The sequence below is a fragment of the Crocuta crocuta genome, unplaced genomic scaffold, assembly GCF_008692635.1.
Source record: "Crocuta crocuta isolate KB4526 unplaced genomic scaffold, BGI_CrCroc_1.0 scaffold317, whole genome shotgun sequence".
NCBI classification, from domain to species: Eukaryota; Metazoa; Chordata; class Mammalia; order Carnivora; family Hyaenidae; genus Crocuta; species Crocuta crocuta.
The window spans coordinates 1,348,876-1,364,947 of record NW_027530984.1 but is presented as its reverse complement, the minus strand read 5'-3'; the positions used below and the strand labels follow the sequence as shown (position 1 = coordinate 1,364,947).

The 16,072-nt window shown below is 33.2% G+C and overlaps 1 protein-coding gene across 5 annotated transcripts in view; it reads right to left on the bottom strand.

The window, feature by feature from the left end:
- Positions 1 to 16,072, bottom strand: part of PPFIA2 (PPFI scaffold protein A2) — a 471,655-nt gene that overhangs the window by 86,476 nt on the left and 369,107 nt on the right. For all 5 annotated transcript variants that reach the window (XR_013336610.1, XM_077770196.1, XM_077770197.1 and 2 more), the window contains exons 11-16: positions 14,157 to 14,240; positions 13,766 to 13,897; positions 12,155 to 12,217; positions 7,372 to 7,463; positions 3,151 to 3,286; positions 1,114 to 1,334 (exon numbers count right to left, since the gene is read on the bottom strand). Coding sequence is in view for 4 of the 5 variants with exons in the window: in XM_077770196.1 (XP_077626322.1) it covers positions 1,114 to 1,334; positions 3,151 to 3,286; positions 7,372 to 7,463; positions 12,155 to 12,217; positions 13,766 to 13,897; positions 14,157 to 14,240 (728 nt within the window). In the remaining variant the exon portion in view is untranslated. The remainder of the gene's footprint in view (positions 1 to 1,113; positions 1,335 to 3,150; positions 3,287 to 7,371; positions 7,464 to 12,154; positions 12,218 to 13,765; positions 13,898 to 14,156; positions 14,241 to 16,072) is intronic.

The following is a 16,072-nucleotide window of genomic DNA, read 5'->3' as shown; positions in this document are numbered from 1 at the left end:
TCCCTCCTCATCAGGGAAATACACATCAAAACCACACTGAGATTCCACCTCATGCCGGTCAGAGTGGCTCAAATGAACAAATTGGGAGACTATAGATGCTGGCAAGGATGTGGAGAAATGGGCACCCTCCGACACTGTTGGTGGAAATGTAAGCTGGTGCAGCCCCTCTGGAAAACAGTGTGGAGGTTCCTCAAAAAATTAACAATAGAACTCCCCTATGACCTAGAAGTAGCACTGCTAGGAATTTACCCAAGGGATACAGGAGTGCTGATGCATAGGGGCACATGTACCCCAATGTTCATAGCAGCACTCTCAACAGTAGCCAAATCATGGAAAGAGCCTAAATCTCCATCAACTGATGAATGGATCAAGAAGATGTGGTTTATGTATACAATGGAATACTACATGGCAATGAGAAAGAATGAAATCTGGCCATGTGTAGCAACATGGATGGAACTTGAGGGTGTTATGCTGAGCGAAATAAGTCAGGCAGAGGACAGAAACCATATGTTTGCACATATAGGTGGATTAGGAGGAAGCTAACAGAGGACCATGGGGGAGGAGAAGGAAAACAATAGTTGGGGAGAGGGAGGGAGGGAAACGGTGAGAGACTCTTGAATGCTGAGAACAAACTGAAGGCTGATGGGAGTGGGGGAGAGGGGAAGGGGGGTGATGGGCATGGAGGAGGGCACTTGTTCCGATGAGCACTGGGTGTTATATGTAAATCAATTTGACAATGAACTATTTAAGGAAAAAAATAAGTTCCAAAAATTTAAATTGAAAAATTGAGGCACATTTACTCTTTTTTAAAAATATAATTTATTGTCAAATTGGCTTACATACAATAGCCAGTGTTCATCCCAACAAGAAGGCACATTTTCATTTGTAACCTACCTATGTTTCATAGATTGTCCTAATTTTATCCATACAGACATGTATGGATATCCTAAGAATCTTGTGAAAATGCACATTCTGATTCAGTGTAGTGTGAGGTCTAAGAGTCTGCAGTTCTAACAAGCTCCCAGGTGTTGCCTGTGTTTCTGATCCAATTATGACATTTTTAAGATCAAGGTCTTCTAATCTCTTAAAACCATCAGTGGTAACTGAACTCACCTGATTTCTTTGTTGATGGCGTCCAATTGTTCTTGAAGCATCATGGCTAGAGTCTGGGCATCAGAATGACCACTTGGAGAGAGAAGATCCATTGAACTAAAAATAGTTTCTCTGTCATCATCATCAATATCAGACATTTCAGTGTCACTTTCAAAAGGGTGGCTGCTTAGCACTCCAATTTGCTGAGTTCTATTCCACTCATGATCCCCAAGAGATTTCACCTGAATAGCAAATGAGTAATTATTGCACATATCTTATTGCTCATTATCAAAGCACTAGTCTGAAAAAATCAACTTGCACAGACTCTTTTATAGTTTACTTAGCAAAAGCAGAACTGATTATTAAAATTTTAAAGTATTTTTTCAATAAAATATTTCTTTGACATCTTAAGTAATGGCAGGTACTGTCAGCATAAATATCAAGACTTTAATAGGAATAGTGATGATAAACTTACATAATATTTCTGTTTCAACCCCAATTTAAGGTATCAATTACTTTCAAGCTTCTATGTTTGAGTCATTTTTCCTTCTTTCCAAATATAACAATCTCTATTCACTTGTGCTGAAGCATTTCCCTCTCTTATGCTATTTAGTTTTGCACTTTCCTATTATAGGCTGACTACAAATATTATCACACAAATTATATAGTAATTCACTCCCCAACATTCATTTATATAGATTCTAACAACAGATTATTAAAATATATTGCAAAATAATTTAATTGCATCTCGACTGCTCTGATCACTTAAATCCTTCATTGATTTTTTAAGCCCAAGGCACACTAATTTACATGAGTATGTTTTTTATTTGATATAATAAATCCCTCATGTGAATGAAAAAAAATTCTGTAAGTAATCTGTACATGTAGGGCTCCAACTCATGATCCAAAGATCAAGAGTCATATGCTTTACTGACTGAGAAAGCCAGGTGCCCCAGTGAAAATCTTTAGTAACCAACTGACCAGTGTTTTTCAAGCTGTGATCTGAATGTAGGGGAGGAAGGAAAGTAATAGTTTTCTGCATTAAAAAATTGTTTTTCATTGTTGTGATGATATAAAATGATTTTCGGGGGTGACTACATGGTTTTATTCTTAGTATTTATTTAAGATTTGAGGACCTGAGTTAACATTTGTGTTACAAACTAGTTTGGTACAAGTAGCCCTAATTTATTCATCATATGAAAAGAACTAATATGGATTTGATTTAGTCTTCATTTGTTCAATTCTTTATTCATTCATTTAACAAATATTGGATGCCTACAATGAGGGATTAATTTATTCATGACACGGGTACCAATGAAAAACCATAGGGTATCCAGAAACCCGTGTACAAATAAGGACAAGTAGCTTATAAAGAAGTTGACACATAAAAGTGGTTGGGGAGAAAAAGCTATACTTAGGGCACAAAGGAACTGTATCGCTTCACTATAAAACATAACGGTAAACTTACAATATACATAAGCTTACAAATTAATCAATCGAATGAAAGGTGCCATGGCAATTTATCAGAAAAGTTCTCTATAAACACTTTCAATAGTCTATGTACACTTTTCTCAAAGTTTTATTAAAATGGTAATTATAATTAAAATACTTAATGAATTTTAATTGACAATACGAATGCCAATGCATAAGTGCCCAAGCAAACCAAAAGTCCATTTATTTGGCCATACAGCATACTGGATAAAAGCACTGAATTTGAAACAGAGTTTCCTGTTTTGATTCTGTCACTTTGCTGGCTGTGTAATTAATGTTGAGGTCTTAAAACTTCTGAGCTTCAATCTTTTTATGTCTGAAGTTAACATAAAAACAGTGCCGAATTCATAAGGTTATGTGGATACACACATGGGGAATGTACAGTTCAACTTCGGGCACATAGTAGTGGTTTTACATTACTTATAGTTTAAAAAAATGTCATTTGTCATGCTTGAAACTAAAAATGCTAGCATTTTTAATTCTTTCAGTATTAAAATTCTATCCAATATAGTAAGTAAGTAGTATATCTACTTAGAATCATCAGAAACTTGAAATAAAAATTTTAACCTTTGGCTCATCTCTTCGTACACCCATGCGGCCTCTCCTGGGTCTTCTTATTACTTTAGTTGTTCTGTAATCAGTCTGGCTGTCCACTAGGGACCCAACAGAATACCGCAACTCAGCTGAGGTGTCTAGATGAGTTCTGGAAAAAGGAAAAATATGAAACATACTCAATCTCAAAAGTTAAACTTTCCAGTAAATCACTATGAAATGCTCCATTGTCAATAAAGAATAAAGCATAAAAAGTGAAGAAAGCATAAATGCTCAAGGAAAAAGAAAAATGTCACAGAAGAAAACTGATGAATTGTCATGACTCTTTGGGTCTCTTCTGAGGCTTATATCAAAATCGGTTTCAGGTCCATTCTTGAAGGCAAGTGAATATTGTTTAAACAGAATATAAAAAAGCTGTCCATTAATCATCATTTTCAAATGTGATAGTAAAATAAAACCTGTTAAGATTGACAACCAAAATCCATTGGCTTAAATTCTGGCAATTCTATTTAGTTGAATTATTTAGTGTACATATCAATATATGTTATTTATTGCTGTACATGTTTTAAGTATTTCCCACTAATCTAACAGTAAAATGTGCAAACTTTTGGGGTCTCAGAATGCTCTCTTAGGGTGTTCTATTTGTCAATTTAGGAAATTAACAAAATACTTAAAATTAGATTGACCCAACGTTAATAATCTTATTTTTTAAATATGATAGTATCTACCACCAGGACAATTTTCAGCTATTGATAAGACATTGTTTCAAAAAGATTAAAAAAAAACTTTTGATAAGCAAATTTGATTCTGAAATCTGGTTAAAGATGAAATAGTTGGAAAATTCCAGTCGAAAAATATCATCACACAGGTTTTCAATAAACACTGTAATCAAAGTGTAATAAAGGTTTCACTAGACATGTTATTTATATATAGATTTATAGCAAATTCAGTTTATTGCTATAATAATGATGATGATAATAGTGACAGCATGCTGTCCTATAAAATGATCCATCATCAGTAGGAAATATGTTTAACACTGTATTTTCTGTTGAACTTGGGGCTCCTACTGATCTACCTTCCTCTAATAGTACTTTTTGGGAAAAAAGAAAAAAAACCAACCCTAGCATTTCCAAATCATTGGCAAGGCCAGAAAAGGTTAGGTGAGGTCTAGGTTTTTGCAATGGTAGAAGACACTGACCTAAGTAATGCAAATCCTTGTTCTGTCAAATAGAAATGTAAAGCAAATGAACTAAGGAATCATCCTCCATGTGGAAGGCAGTTACTGTTTTTATATCAGTGAACTTGGAACTTAGTCAAGGAAACTGGTTTTATTATGGATTAACCATATATAAAAACTAATGAACCGGGTCACATTCATAAATAGGACCTCTCTCAAACTCTATTTATAATAGGGTATTGTTTCATGAACAAAGGTCAGATTTTAGTCACCATTGTATGCTGAAGGAGGTGTTCCTAGCATGTAATAAACACTTGATAAATGTCTGGTAAGCTCATAAATGAATGAAATTAATTATAATACACTCTAAACAATCTACCTCAGAACATTCTAGGTACCTTTTGCCTGCTATTGGTTGGGTAACATCTCTTTGGTCATTGAAGTGGCAATTCTAATATTATAACTCATTATCCGAGGGGTATTGTTTTCTTATTGTATTATCTCTCAACTCCAAGTCATTTATAAAAGTGTGAGCCGCAAAACACAGATCTGCTTCTATTGATGCCCTGCTCAATACCCTTCAAGGGCCTTACCTGGAGCTCTACTTTCTAGCATCACTTCTAGTTACTATCTGCTTTCTCTCTCTCCATCCAGCTGTACTGACTTTCTTTCAATTTCTTGAGTAAGTCTTTCCTTTGATCACACTTTTATTTGATCCTGAGCCTTCAAACATGTCCTTTCTGCTGGAAACAGTCCCTTCCCACATTTATGTAGTTAACATTTTTAAAGTCTCAGCTGAAAATTCCCATTGTCTTATACTATACAGCCCCTGTATTCCCTTTACTGTAATAGTCCGCACAGTATCCCTGTGTTTCCCATTTGAAACAGGTGTATTATTCATTCATCTGTAAGATCAGTGAAGTTCCTATGCATCTTCTGTTTTCTTATGTCTGTTTAAATTGTGCATTTTGAAGCAAAAATATTCAATAATAATTGCCATTCAATACATATTGTTATCCTATAGCATATTATAAATTCTATCAGTTTGTCTATCAGTAATTCTTATAATACTTTGTACTTTTTGATTTATTGCTTATAAAACCCCCTTTGCTCACTAGTTTCATTTTATATGCAAAGTAAGCTTGTGAGGTAATCATAAGCATTATTTTATATATAATTTATGTAAAATATATATAAAATTTGAACTTCTTAAGGAAAATGGGTTTTCCAAAATGAAACAGCTAATAATTATATATCTTAGACCTAGAAATGTCAGTCTTCTTATTCTTGGTCTAGTTTTGTTTCTACTACAATCTAGTGTATCAAAAAAGAATTGTTCTGTATGTAGTTCCCAAGCTTCCAGGATGATCCTTCATTGTGGATAAATGTCATATTATTAGGCTGTCCATGATGACTCACTGTAGCAATGAACTTTGAAAACTTGTAGATAACACTTCTACAACTCTCTATTTTTTAAGGATATTATATACATATATATTTAATTTCAGTATAATTAATGTACAATGTTATATTAGTTTCGGGTATACAGTACAGTAATTCAATAGTTCTATACATTACTCAGTATTCATCATGGTAAGTATATTCTTAATCCCTTCACCTATTTCACCCACCTCCCTACCCAGCTTCCCTCTTCATAAACACTAGTTTGTTCTCTATATTAAAGAGTCTTTTTTCTCTCTCTCTCTCTCCCCCAACTCTGAGATCAAATTTCTGAGACCAAATGTCAAAAAGCCAACAAAATGGCTATTTGTTTCTGTTAAAAAAAAATATTAAATTTGTTTACTATGTCATTCTATGTATTTATTCTGTTGCTATTTTATCAGTTCTTTTTCTCCTTCATCAATACCATTATCATCATCTTATCATGTGAACATATATCACTGAATTAATAATTTCAGTTCAGATACCTAAATCATAATAAAGCAATTAGAAAACTAAACATAGCTTTCTAAATTAAAGACCTACATGTTTGAAAGTTCTTTGGGTATTTTTATGCTTGCAGAACTGCGTTTCTTATATTAAACTGAAGGTAAAAATACTCAAAATATTGCACATTAGTTTTACTAATACTTACATTCAAGAGAATATAAGCACCTTTAGGATTTTTAACTTGGATTTTTGAGCTGAGTATCTAAAAAATTCTTTTTTAACATAGTTACTCAATGAATGATATCTATTGAGAGTATACACTTTACCAGGTTTTGTTTGGTTGTTTGTTTGTTTTAGGTACTGAGATTACAGTAACCAAAACAAACATAAATTCTAGTGCCAGCAGAGAGAATATTCTTAGAATAGGCACAAGACCAAGGAAAATGAACTTCTCAAAGTCTATGGTGGTCAAATGTTTCAAACAATTGATATGATTGTGTTGTCTAATAAATAAATGATCAAATGATTAAATCCTTGTAGGATTTCTCATTAACTTTAAATAAAAGGCCTTAAGCACAAAAAATTATATGTGAATTATCAAGATCAATCTATTTATCTAGAGAGTAAATAATTATATAATTGCTTCTTTTTTTCAAGGTGAGGTACTGAGTCAAAATAGATGAGTACAGCTAAATTTACTTGTTTTTAAAACATGCATAAGTTCTCCTTCACTTTGTATTTGTAATTAATTTAATGAGATAGGTGGATGATAAGTGACCATAATCAATGATATTTCTTCAGTAACATTAAACATTGAAAGCATTTCTGCATGTAGAGAAAAGAGGTGTTGCCTCTTTCTAGAATGAGGAATGTAATCTCCTTACTTCATTTAAGACTTTTTTTATGTTATTTATAGCTGTGAAATTAAATGCAGAATACAAAATATCATACTTAAAATTTTTATTGCATATTTGCAGAACACATTACTAACTTAAAAAACTATCTTTGAATATAGAAACAGTAAATCAGTAAGGAGTAAGGACTAAACATAGGGCAATGCCTGCTAAGCAATAAGAGGCATGTTTTGTTTTATTTGAGGTGATATGAAACCATAAAAAATTCATACTGATTTTTGGCAAACTATAAATAAGATTTTAATTTAATGTTACCTTGATATTGTGGGTTCAATTAAAGAACCAGTTCTCATTTTCAATTGATCAAGTTCAGATCTCAGCTTTTCAATTTCTTCTGCTAATCTTTCCTAAAAATCAAAGAAGTTTTACTCAGAAGATACGCATATGCCAAGAGTACCAACATTCAATTATGATAAACCAAGCTATCAATCTTAATGGCTTTTTAAAGATGGAAAACTGATGGATATATTTTTATATATCATAGGTCATTAGACATGACAGTAAAATATGCCTCATTTTTCCCTTGTAATGAAAATGTGAATAGCACAAATCAATAGAAAGTTATCCAAACATTAGTGCCTTGAAGATGTCTTATAAAGCAGTACTTTAGATCGCTGAGACAAAAGTAAACAAAGAATAATATGCTATGCTTTAAACTTCACCATCAATGAACTGAACTCAATATATGAATGATCATATTTCCTAGTAAAACCAACATCAATTCTTTTGATCTTTATTTCTTTGCAATCACTTTCATGGTCATCAGTTAATTTCTGATGAAAAGATCTGTCAAAAACTCCTGTAAAGCTTGTTTTTCCATTAGTTGGGGTTAAAAATAAATAATACAAATTTTTCTTCCTTAAAAAAAGTTATCTACATTGTCTATATTCACTAATCCTAAATTTTTGCAAACCCATAGGAATACTAAGATCACAACTAGCTATGTATACATCTCTTCAAAACACAGAATCATAACCATCATAGTAGATTTAAAAAAATAAAGAAAAGGTCTTATTCAGGGAGAGAAGAACTTTGATTATTCTATAAGGGTTGTAATACACATGATAAAGGAGAAAGAAAAATGGATTAAAATGGATTAAAAAACTGGGGCACCTGGGTGGCTCAGTTGGTTAAGCTTTCAACTTCAGCTCAGGTCATGATCTCGCAGCTTGTGAGTTGGAGCTGTGCTTTGGGCTCTGTACTGACAACTCAGAGCCTGGAGCCTACTTTGGATTCTGTGTCTCCATCTCTCACACTCAGCCCCTCCCTCACCTGCATTCTCTCTCTCTCTCTCTCTCTCTCAAAAGTAAATAAAATTTTAAAAAAATATGAAGAAAAGTCATTACCTGATATAAGTTAAAATTGTGAGCTTGATATTGGTAGAATTATTTGTACATCTGAAAATTTTCTGATTGGCATTATCAGTTTCTGTCTGTAAAGTTTCTATGATAAAGGTCATCTAATAGTCCTTAATTAAATGCTTATGTAAGCATTGTAAGCATTTAATTTTGTTTCATGATTAAAACATTTTATAATGTAAAAGTTTAAATGTGTCTTTCTAGATTTTCTTTTACTGTTTTTTTTCCCATCCCAGCAGCCAATACTTGACATTTTACTTGACTCATACCTCATTTCTCACCATACTTTGTTGTTAATGTGGCTTTCCCAATATTTTTATCTGTCCTTTTTATTCTTACTCACACCATCCTACTCGACACTTTCTTAATTTTTTCCTGAATTATTTCACCAACTTCCACTTTAATCCCTTTTTTTTTGTTAGTTCCACATATATGCATAGGGAACCTCTGTTGTGCTATGCCATTAGATAAAGTTGTAAGATAAAAAATTCCCTGCCCTCCTATAATTTATAATCTAGTAAAAAAGACAATAAACAAACAAAGTCTATAGGATGTTGGTAGGAAAAAGAAAATAAGAGAAGCATGGAAGATCTCTCCAATAAAGTACTATTTGAGCAAAAACCTAAAGAAAGGAAAGAAGTTTAAAAAAAAAATAGAGATGTCCTAGGAAAAGGCGTAGCAGGTGCAAATGCTCCTTAGTGAGAAGGAGTATATCTGTTGAAGGAGAGGGCAAGATCATTGCGGCTGGGTTGGACAGGTTAAAGAGAAAGATAGGTAGGGGACAGACTTAGAAAAGTTTTGGTTGCTGGGCTTGGGAAGGGTAGTCCTAAAAGGCCGTGTCAACCATTTTGAAGTCTTTGGTTTTTACTGTGAGTGAGACAGGAAATAAAAAAAGAATTTTTGAGCAAAGTGGTGACACGATCACTCTTGTTAAATGAGATTGGAGGGAGGGAGGGAAGAAAGATAATTATTATTGATCTCCCAAAAACATATGAAAGAGAACTGTGGCTTACGATAAAGGTGTTAGAGACTGAATGGATTTGGGTTATATCTTGAAGACAGAACTAACTGAATTTGCTATTGGACTGAATGGGTGTGAGATAAAGAAAGGGGTCAAGAATAACTCCAAGATTAGATGAGAAGTTGTGATTTACTGAGAAGACTACTGCTGGTTATGGTTTAGGTTGGTGGTGCTGAATTTTGGATAGGGGGGGATTGAACCTGTGAATTTTTGAGTTGCCAAAGTATCCAAATACAGATATTGAGTTGGCTCTTAAATACGTGAACTCTCTCAAGAGAGAGGACCCAGTACGTGATCTAAATTAGGAAATGCTCAATTTATAGATGGTTTTAAATCCATGAGATCAGAGGAGACTGAACTCAGTGAGTAAACATGAGAAGAAATTCAAAACCAGTCCTAGGAATTTCAAATTTTGCAGATCAAGATGACGAAGAGAAACAATGAAAAGAGGTTGAGTATACAGGAGATTTGGCTAATGAATGACTGTCAGTTATAGAGAACTGAGTGAAATTTGAGAAGTTATAGGAGATATGGTTAGATTAGGAAATATGTTCAGCTGTGTGGGATGATATTCAGAAATGGGGTATGACCTGGGATTTGCTTCCTCTAGTTACTGGCGTGAACAAGGGTGCAAAGCATGGACTGATTAGTACTGTTGGTTGCTTAGGCAGATTGTTGAAGCTACAAGGCTTGGGTAGGTGGTGGGGGAGTGGGTTCTGGGAATCTTGCCAGGAGCACACAGAGCTTTGGAAAACATAACATTGCATAACAGGATCAAGTCCAAAATCCACAATCTGGTCACAACCCAGTTCTTTAAACACATACCAGTCATAGCAAACTTCTGGTAAATCAGCAAATCAACCATCTTTGTTTTCTCTGTGCTCTCACATAGGCTCTGACCTCTGCCTTACCCTTGTCTATTTGGTAAGATCTTATGCGCCTTCAAGAGCCTGATGAGATGACATCTTCACTCTGTAGACTTTTTTTTAAAACTTCTTTGGAAAGAATTAGATGCTATCTTCTGGGGACCATATTGTATTGCCATAGAGAGATCTATCTTTCAGGAGATCATATAGACTCTGACTGTGGGGCCAAATAGTTTTAAATTAAAATCATAATATGCAGAATTTAGTGGGGTTAAATGTACAGTTGTTCTTTTTTTTAAACCTTTCTTCTCTCATCTTTTCCAATACTTTTCATATACCATACTATTGCCAGATATTCCCTCCCTCCTCTCCCTCCATCTCTTCCCTCCCTTGATTCTTCTCTCTCTCTCTTCCCTTTTGTTCAACACACATTTATAGGTCACTTCTTAAGTCAATAATTTTATATTACATTATTTTCCTAAGCTAAACAAAATGAAATCAGGCAAAATTGCTAACAAAAATTTATAGGCACGGTACCTGGGTACTTCAGTCAGTTAAGCATCTGACTGTTGATTTTGGCTCAGGTCATGATCTCAAGGTTGGTGGGATTGAACGCTCCATCAGACTCTACTGACTGTATGGAGCCTTCTTAGGCTTCTCTCTCTCCTTCTCTTTCTGCCTTGCCCTTGCTTGCATGCTCTGTCTTTCTCTCTCTCTCAAAATAAATAATAAACTTTAAAAATTTACAGGCTAATGAAGGAGGAGGAGACACATTAGCAATTACAGCTTTTAACATTTCGTAAGTTGGTCCTAATCTGCCTCTTTACCATATATCCTATAATAGGAATACCTGATTCCAGCCAAACTGTTATGCTCATTATTTCTTAAAAAGTTAAAAAAATATATTTTAAAGAGAAAGAGCAGAGGGAGGGGCACATGGAGAGAATCTTAAGCAGGTTCCACGCTCTCAATGCAGGACTTGATCCCACAAGCCTCGGATCATGACCTGAGTCAAAACCAAGTTGGATGCTTAACTGACTGAGCTACCCCAGTGCCTCATGTTATGCTCATTATTATTTAAGAAATTAAACTCCTACTCACTCTCTCCTGGCCCAAAGCACCAGGAATCATGCCACATGCCATGAACTGTATTTAAGAGGCTTGTAACATATTCTTACCTTTCCATAGAGCTTTGTCAAGTCACACCTCCCTGAAGCCTTATTTACAGCGGCAGTATATGGTGGTCTCTCCTACCTGTAGCTTTTACTACCTATTTCACTCCTTTGACACTCAGCAACTGTTTCTCTGCACCTTGCTGCTTTGTCAAAGGTATGTTCCCGCTCTTCAATTATGCTTTTCAGCTACTTCGGAACAAGGATCGTGTTTGCAAACATAATTCAGCACAATCATTTTTCATAATAGATATTTAATACATGTCTGTTTAAATGATATCTCAAACTAAATACAAATTAGTTTATTCCATTTGGGTAAAGCACAAAAAGTCCAAAGCATTTTTTTTTTTTTTTAGAAATAAGACAGTGATTATTGTTTAGAATAAAAGTAATAATTGTATTTTAACAATAAGGGGGCTATAAGAGTGTTGATTTTTAGTGTGTTTGGTTTGTAAAAACTTTGACTTCTCTAGATATGTACAATTTTCTGTATATATAATATAAAAGTTAAAATTGTTTAAAAAAGATAGCATCCTATATTTATTTATTATCAAATTTATTTTATAACACATCCATCAGTGTAAAATAGAAAAATGGGTAATATGTAAGTTTCCATTATACCTTGTCATGTAAGGATTCTTCTAGATTCTTTCTGAAAGTTTCTGATTCTTGAATTAAAACATTCTAAAGAAAAGAAAAGAAATAATTAACTAAAGAGAAAATAATTAAATATGTAGATTAATGTTTCTTCGCTCAAGAATCTTCTTTGACTCCTTCTCTTTGATTCCTTCTTTGGTACATCTATTTCTTGGTTTCCATGGAAACCACATTTAAATAGAGTCTTTAAACATAATACCTTAACATTTAGAAAAATACATAATTTAAATGGGAAATGTTATTTTGTAACACTTGGATTGACAAATGGAATAAATATTATCTTCTAAGTTACTTATATTTTCCTCTTCCCAGTGTTTTAAAATTTGAAATGACTAGGTTACTTTTAAAATGAGAAAATGTGAGTAATTAACTATATATTAGCCAAAGATGTTATAGATAAAGTATTCAGCTGAACTCATTTTTATCATCTGAAGAAAAAATAAATTATCGAATCGAATTTATTGAAAGTTTAATTTCTGGATTTCTATTTCAAATCCAGAAAAAATAATTTCCAATAAAGGTTAAATCATTAGGGAATATAAATGAAATTTTAGTTATTTACAAAAGTGTTACATTTCATGACATGGAGAAGTAAGTTGCATCATAGATATTTTTTTAAAAATTTTGTCATGAAGCTATTACTGTTGTAAAAGCTTTATACCTTTTTATATTACTACAAAGCATAATTTTAAAAAATGTACTTTTCCAAATTTAATTTTAGTAAAACTAAACTAAGACTGTAGTGATTGGTAAAATGGCCATGCATTTGGAGTTGAACCGGAATAAGGCATGCCTTATCTCTGTAATGTAAAGTAGTCAGTTTACTTTAACAATTTCATGGGAGTATTTTTTTCTATTTTGGTTTAGTGTCTGGATCAGGGGGAAATGTCTAGTTTAAGTAGTGACTGCCATTCATTCTCAATTTCCAAACTGATTTGTTGGCCTGGTTTTAGCGTCTACCTTTGTTTCTATTCTGAAATTGGCAACCAGCTCATTAACTCGTTCTGGTATGGTCATTGCCATAAGACACATAGCATTGTGAATGATTTTGCACACTGTAAAGAAACAATTTTCTGGAATCGATGCAGCTGAAATTATTGTATTCCTAAACTCTATAGTAGGATTAATACTAGTCCTATTGGTGATATAAACTCACTCACTCATTTTGGCTTTCAGACTAGGAGTAGATTTACTTACTTGAAATATTTGAATAGTTCAATGCAAGACATCACCAAAATATCCATTTTTGTCTTTTGTCTCATTGCTCTTTTTTTTTGCACACCAGGTAAAGAATAAATAAATATTTTCATCACAAAATATATTTTAATACATTTATCTATATCATTATGATAATATGCAAGATTTATATACCATGCAGCACTTTTCCTCATTTAAAAATATATATTACACATTTTTACAGAAACTACTTTTTAACTTCTAAGACTATGTCATATGTGGTTAAGGAAAATAAGTGGATCATCTGACCAATACTATAATCAAAGCAGGGCATAAAACAACCATGCTCATAAGAACATTAATAAATGTTCATGTGATTCTACTCTTCTGTTACTTTACCTTTTCCTCTAGAGCAGCCATTCTTTCCTTTAAATGTAGTTGTAAGCGTTCATTGGATTCAGTGAGAAGTCTGTCCACAGTATCAGATAATCTTTTGTTGTGTTCCTCATTCATTTTCTCTCTTTGCCTAGCCTTATATTCAAGAAAAAATAAATAAACTTGAGATAACAATCATTTAAAAAGTATTCAGGTTTGTTTTTATATTTTTCTAGTTTTAAAATTGGATTTCATTTTATGTCTGGTGTGTTTAAGTTGGCAGAAACTTTTTTTTTCCTTTAAAATGCACAGAGCATATTCATAAGATTCTAAATATAACCTCATCAAGAAAGACATTCATTTCTTACATGCCCATAGACTGATGATGGAGGGGAGTAGTTCTTAATATACATACTCTTTGAAGTTCTTGATTTTTCTCTTCAAGTTGACCTTCTAGATGTCTCATGCGTTCTTCAATGTTTCCATGTCTCTCTTCAGCCTGTTAAGAAATACGAAAAATGTACCTGACATGTAAGATTTGATTAACACTTTACCTCTAAATAAATTGAAATAAAATGTAAAGCAAGCTACTACCAACTGCAAATGTAACTTTCAAAAAATAAACTTTTTTTAAACAGGCAGCTGAACAGCATTGCTTGAAATGTGTCAGCTACAAAGGCCTGTTACATCCAAGCATCAGCAAAACATTGGACTTATTTATGAGCAATGAAATCAGCCAAATGTAACATGCAGACTGTGCATGGTTTGAACACAAACCTGCCATTGTCCAATCTTAAGCTCCTGAAGCACTGAACTGCACAGATGGTTGATTATCAATAAATAAAAATAACATAATTTTTATAAATGAAAAGAAAAACTTAGATGGATTCTATTTAGCAATAGAAAGTAAAGTCCAGTAGGACTACCTTCCTACGTATGGAGATCATTTCTTGTAGTTTAGCTTCCATAACATATTGATAATCATCAGATGAGGTAGAAGAGGTTGGATCAGACTAACAAGTCAAGGAAAAGGAGAGGGACAAAATTGAAAAATCAGAACTAAAGACACTGACACTGAACAGAACATAGCACAGAATGCTTAAAAGAAAAATGTGACAGCAAATTTAATACTTTAATAGACAGAATTTTACATGGAAAAAACTACACTGATATCTGGTGAACACGATGCAGTCAATGGTTATAAATGAAAAACAATGATATGCCCAAATAAAAAGCTACCAACCTAAGGTATGGAAGGTTAGTGACGGCTGGCGATGAAAGACTACTACAGAATGAATTAAAGCAACTCTGAAAGAGTCATGTAATAATTGGAATTATGGGAAACCAAACACTAGAATATGTCTCTGATAGATTGTTAAAAGTTTTGTATTTTGGCTTGTTTGTTTATCATATTACTTAAAAGTAAGGCAAACGGTGGGTCTCAACGTTGAGGTGTATGCTAAGACAATGACCCAGGTGAAATAAATTTGGAAAAACATTTATTACAAACCTAACACTGTAGAAATCAAGTAAAATCTAAGCCACAGGATTAATTATTATGGGTATTCTCCAATTCAAGCAGGATTGAGTTTCCTCAGCAACAGTGACAAGCTTACAAAATGACTTCTGGTCTCTGAAAACACAGTGTGACTATAGGTTTAGTGCCTTGGCACCTCTTCTCAGATGTAGTCTTTATTTGAGATTTTAAATAAAAGTGATTAGAAGTCCTCAAATTATCAAAGTGACAATATTTTGTGAGGACAAGATTATTTATTTACGATGTCTCCTGAATGACACTAGGAACCACTCAGAAACTGTTTCTACATTGATTTGTTGCTATGGAAACAAAATAGTGCCCTAAAGTGAGCAGGCAGCATGGTGCCTTTGTCAGCTAATATTTGCCCGGTGCCAGGGTTAGTTACATGTCTTGGAGGTGACTGTCAGGTTATCACAGACACAGAGTGTTAACACATGTGACATTGCTGATAGCTGAATCATATTAGTATGATAGGCACAGATTACATGTAAAGTTAAATCAACATTTTAATTATAATTACAAGTATTTATAATATCAAAATTATCGTATGTCAGATCTATAAGATTTAACTCCAGAGCATTTTCTATTACATACTATTAGTTTATTCTAAAACAATGAAACTTACTTTATGCAAATATAGGACTATATATAAATATGTCATGCAGTACCTATAAAGAAATAGTAGCCTATTCATGTATTGGCTCACATACATATGTACTATTTTATGCAACAAATTCCAACTAATCTATAACATAAATATTTAACATTTAACTTGTGTACTTATATAGATTATA